The 5,815-nt window shown below is 33.8% G+C and overlaps 1 protein-coding gene across 1 annotated transcript; it reads left to right on the top strand.

Annotated features, from left to right (window-relative positions):
• The first annotated feature begins 4,712 nt into the window (after positions 1 to 4,712).
• LOC142626293 (uncharacterized) lies at positions 4,713 to 5,537 on the top strand. The gene has a single exon (XM_075800105.1). The coding sequence runs from the start codon at positions 4,731 to 4,733 to the stop codon at positions 5,514 to 5,516; it is 786 nt and encodes a 261-aa protein (XP_075656220.1). The 5' UTR covers positions 4,713 to 4,730; the 3' UTR covers positions 5,517 to 5,537.
• The last annotated feature ends 278 nt before the right edge of the window (positions 5,538 to 5,815 follow it).

The raw sequence follows: 5,815 nt of genomic DNA, 5'->3' as shown, positions 1-5,815 counted from the left end.
TAATCCTAGCACTATTCATTTACATTCCTCACAAAATATTTTCATTCCAAATTATCCAAATGGTAGGCACACTACTTCACAGCCACTCAACTTAGGGTCTGTTTGATAACGTTGTTTGAATAACAATTTTTATTGTTTAAACAACACAATACGTATTTCCATAACACTTTTTAAATATTTTTACAACACTTAAATAATGTTACTAGAACAACATTACTAAAATAGCCTCTTAATATCACATTCCGGGTTCCTTCCATAACGTTTTGTATCATGTAGTCTATATATATGTCCTCACTCTCACTCTTCTTAGTTGTAATAAATGGAGAGAGAACAAAAGTCTGTCAAAACAAAAGCCTAAAAAGGATAAAGTAAAAAAGAAAAAGTCGAACCACCGCACACTCTTGGTGTGATGGTCACTCCACAAGTATAAGTACTTGTGGAGTGTGGGGGGTAAGGGCCGGGGTTCAAGTCTCCAGGAGGGAGCTTCACACACATATACACTTAGATTAGGCTAAAGTAGAAATTCTATCTTGTATAATATAAAATAAAAAGTCGAAGCATGGAGTTTGTAATCTCTGTTGTTTCATTCAACATCATTCTTCCTCACTAATAAAGATTTTATAAACAAAACATTAAAATTAATAACACGTTTAACATGGTAACAAGGCTGGTATCAAATTAATGTTCAAAAATACAGTCTTTTGGTCCTAATAATTTCTTCTTTTAATCACCGTGCACCTTGGTGCGGTAGTCTCTCCACAAATATAAGTGTTTGTGGGGTGTGTGGAGGGCAAGGACTAAGGTTGAAGTTTCAGGATGAAATTTTACACACATATACACTTAGATTATATAGGTTAGAGTAGAAATTATATCTTATATAAAAAATAAATTTCTTCTTTTAATTAATTAACTGAATTTCCTTATTTGGTCAAGAACCTTTTTTTGGAAGCCAAAAGCACTCACTGCCTTGGACAGCCTATCATGTTGCCTGAAACAAAAATTTAAGCATCAGCAGGCTGCAACAAACAGTATCGAGTATAAGAAAAAATATGGAAATATTTTATAATCAAATAGGAGCAATTGATGCTGATATGATCTGTTAAATTGCAGATTGTCTTAAAGGCTTACACTATTGGGATATGGTAAATTTAATCATTAAACCACACAATTCTAACAGGATCTTTCTATGCCTGGCAATAAAATGGTCTCAAAGTCACCATTAAGCCTTTTCATTTTCAGGACATAGCCCTTCTATTCTAGGATTCTTGAACATCATTGCATAATCTTAACCATAAAAACTACTCTCAATGCTATAGAACCAATGGATGGAAAAACAAAACATTGTCTTTTTTGGTTTAATGTTTCAGTTTTACCTAATTAAAAGGTTTAAAATCCAGAATCTATCATAATAGGCATACCTTGAGGAAATTCAAATTCAGTTCGGTAGATGCTCATAGATAAGTTTACTCAACAACAATACATGAAATTAATGAGTCATGCACAATATACAGAAGCCAATGAATTTTGCCTTTTTTTTGCTTTTGGTTTTGGTTTTTGCCGCGGGAGGGGGGGCTTGAAGAATGTAGAATTTTTCCTTTCTTTGATACTAAATACAAATGCAACTAAGCATTTTCTTTGATACTCAATCTTTTGTTTAAAGTTTTGAAGCGTTTCATGCCCTCCCCAACATCATTCCCAAAATTTTACCCATTGCTTATCGTTTTTTTTTTTTTTTTTTCCTGTGTTAATTGGAAGTGCCACTTAAAATCCATCAGTAATTGAGAGAGAGAGAGAGAGAGAGAGAGAGAGAGAGAGAGAGAGAGAGAGAGAGAGAGAGAGAGAGAGAGAGAGAGTAAATTATTAGGAGCATTTTAATACATATACACATACTTAACCATATGGCTACAAAGACTTCACTAATATGAAATATATAATACAAAGGCAGGCAAAGAAAATCAAATACCATATAGTGATGTGCATGGTTAGAGGGACCAACATTTTATCTTATTCACAAAAGCTATTTCTTTTTATATTTCAGTGAGTAAAAAATGTTTATATCCCATTATTTGTTGATTAAATTATGTTTGTGATGTTGATATATTTACTATTTAGTAGTAATTTAGGCCAACAATGATGCTTACAAAATTTTCAAATTGTTAGGGGTAATTTATATATCTCTAAACGAGTGAAATTACGATCCCCTCTTATGTTTTATGAAGTTGGATTTGTACCTGTCTTGCTCTTTAAATTTTTCCTTTCGTTTAAACTTTTCAATAATATTTTTGTCATTTTTTTCTCCTACTTATGAGATCAAAATTAAGACTTGAACTGAATAGTTAGGGGAAAATATGAAAGAAGAAGAATAAGTTGTGATCATAAATTTGAAAATATTGCTTTTTTTATTTATTTATTTGGGTTGCTAAAACTAAAATATTATTACACTGATTTTTTTATATTATAAAATTGTTATTAACTATTTCTAATGGTAATTGTAGGAACACGTTTTGTACCTAAGCCCAAAATAGTAAGGGAATAAGTTCAAAGAGCTCAATACAATTAATTTGTAAATAGTGGGTTTGAAATCTAGGTTCTAATGAGTTTATATACTAATTATAATGGGCCAAGATCACAATAGAAACAAGTTTGTATAAGGTAAATTGTCCTTGAACTCAATCCGAGGAGGCTAACTCTTCTTTATATGACTTTCTCTCACTTAATAACATATTTAAAATATTGTTCCTCTGTCTACAGTATTTTTCTCTCTCTTTCTCCCGATCCCTTTGCTTGAGTGTCTCCTCTTCCTTTTATACTATCCTTCCTCCTCTCTCTATTTTCCACGTATGGATCATATTGTTGGTCTGGATACTTGTCCCATCAAGTAGCTGTAAGACTGAATACTGCTGCTCAGGTATCACTTCCTCATTAATACGGCCAGAGAGTTAGCTACAGAGTATTCAATGCGGCAGTAGCAGCTTTCCCTTTAGATATTTCATGGCCTTCCCCTTGTCTTGTCACTTCTTGATACTTATCCTTATCAGTGGAACCGTTTGGAATGTTGCTCTTGATATCAGGCCATACCCTCAGACCTCGGCTTTGCCCGGCAGAGAAAGTGTTCCTCCTCGGGTCATCTTCTAGGATGATCATGATCAGGTTGTACCTCTTCATTTACCAATATGGATTCTTATGAAGATGTTTACTCATCTTCAGACTATTAATGCCCTCGGATTGGGTCACTGGCTCTATATATATATATAGATATAGATATATACTCATAGATTTATAATCCCTACAGTAATAAATTGTTACTAAAAGATATGTGAAAAATATATATAAAAAATAAGATTCTAAATGAAGAAAGTCATATATAGATAAAGATATGTCTTTGTTTGAAATAATTTAATCAAGTTTAAAAGAAAATTGTTAATACATACATTATAATATATATATATATATATATATATATATATATATATATTAAAAAGCAACTTGATTCAAGTAAAAAAAAATAAAGAAAATGAAATTAGACATCATAAAATTAGACATTGTAAAACGGGCAAGTGGACCATCCCTTGATAAGAATTGCTACACCCATAACATTTATATAACACTTCACAACAAATCATATGTGAAAACTTGTTACTGATTCTAATTTGAAACTACCATTAAAATTATATTTTTACCCGCCATTAATAATCAGTATCAACTAGTCACCAGAATTTGTTGTGAAAATATTATGAACATAGTATTTCTCATCTCATTTAGTCAATCCACTTGGTTCAAAAACCCAACTAATTTCAAATATTTTATTTTTTAAACTAAAGATGTGTGATAGCCTACATGGTTGCTTAGGTGGCATAAAAATAAATATTTTAATATCTATGTTAGACACGCCATTTTTTCATTTAATTTTGAAAAAAATGTAGGAATTATTTTGACACAGTATCAAAATGTTAAAAAATATAATATTAAATGAATACGTTTGAAACATTAAAAATCATTTTGACATATAAGACAAACAACAAACATATAATTGGCCCCAAGTTGATTATATCTTAAGATACATCACCAGAGGCAACATTTAGAAAAGACTTCCTTGACGCTGAATTTGACACATATACAACCAAATATTCATTAGAGAGTAGAGACCCACCACAAACCGCACATCCTACTTTCACATAAAAATCCTAAGCTGGACAAAATCTCCACTTGGCTTACAAAAAAGGAAAAACCCGCCTGCTACAAATATCCCATTCAAAAATGGTATGTCACAAAAATTTAAACAAATTATTGCACCAATTCACCACACGTCAAGTTATAAGGGGCGAATATGTGACCCATATGGACCCACTCCTCTAACTTACCATGCGGTGAGGGATGGCCAAAATTGCTGAAGTTTTTTGTGGTCTACATTGCTCACAAACATAATATCACACCAATGATCTTTCATTCGAAGTTGTCCTGTCAACATAATATCACACTTCGCGTTCCTTCCATAGCGTTTTGTATAATCCATATGTCTATATATATGTCCCAACTCTCACTTTTCTTAGTTACTCCAACAAACACCACCCTTTGCTTACTTATATCTACTGCAACTCTACAAATTGAGAAACAAATAGTGTCTTTTTTTAGTGTATTGCATTACTATAAAAATAAGACACTTTTGAGATTTAGCTTTGTTTTAGCAATATATGGATGTTTTAAGACATTTTTCGAATCCAGTATATCTAATGCGGTGTGATATTTGTTCCATAGAGTTTGAGAGTAGTAGTGCTCATATGTTGAACTTGTGTGATATTTGTTCCATAGAGTTTGAGAGTAGTAGTGCTCATATGTTGAACTTGTTAGACGAGAAGGTCATGTTGAAGGTCATGTTGGCTTCCCAGAATCCTAAGAAACGAGATGGGAGAAAGAAGTTCAAGGAGACAAGACACCCAGTGTATCTAATGGGGTCTGATATTTGTTCCACGGAGTTCGAGAGTAGTAGTGCTTGTATGTTGAACTTGTTAGACAAAGAGGTCATGTTGGCCTCCCAGAATCTTAAGAGACGAGATGGGGGAAAGAAGTTCAAGGAGACAAGACACCCAGTGTATCTAATGGGGTCTGATATTTGTTCCACGGAGTTTGAGAGTAGTAGTGCTCGTATGTTGAACTTGTTAGACGAAGAGGTCATGTTGGCTTCCCAAAATCCTAAGAGACGAGATGGGAGAAAGAAGTTCAAGGAGACAAGACACCCAGTGTATCGTGGAGTGAGGAGGAAGAACCCACAGAAATGGGTTTGTGAAATGCGAGAGCCAAATAAGAAGTCGAGGATTTGGCTTGGGACTTTCCCCACTGCAGAAATGGCAGCACGTGCACATGATGTTGCTGTGATTGCGCTCCGCGGTCAATCCGGGTGTCTAAATTTTGCCGACTCGAAGTGGCGGCTTCCAATTCCGGCTTCAACAACAGCGAAGGATATCCAGAGGACTGCAGCGGAGGCGGCCAAGGAATTTCGGCCGGAAAAGTTGGATTGAGGTTTTTGGTGGCAGCAGCAATAGTATTAGTGGAGATGGTGGAGGAAGGTGTGTTAGCGGTTTTCGGCATGTCAAAGTTGGCAAAATCCCACTTTTCAAACCTAAACCCAAATCAACCAATAACCAAACACACCATAGGAAAATTTTAATACTAGCATTTATTAATAGAAATTTTCTAGAAATTTTTAATACCATTGTTAATTTGTTATCAACTGTGTGATGTTATCTAAACAATGTGTATGTACATTTGTTTGTTGTTTTAATGAGCCTTGTTTGGATTGAGATTAAGTGCAATAGGT

Source organism: Castanea sativa, chromosome 2 (genome assembly GCF_040712315.1).
Source record: "Castanea sativa cultivar Marrone di Chiusa Pesio chromosome 2, ASM4071231v1".
Taxonomy (NCBI): Eukaryota; Viridiplantae; Streptophyta; class Magnoliopsida; order Fagales; family Fagaceae; genus Castanea; species Castanea sativa.
This window is presented reverse-complemented; position numbering and strand designations above follow the sequence as displayed.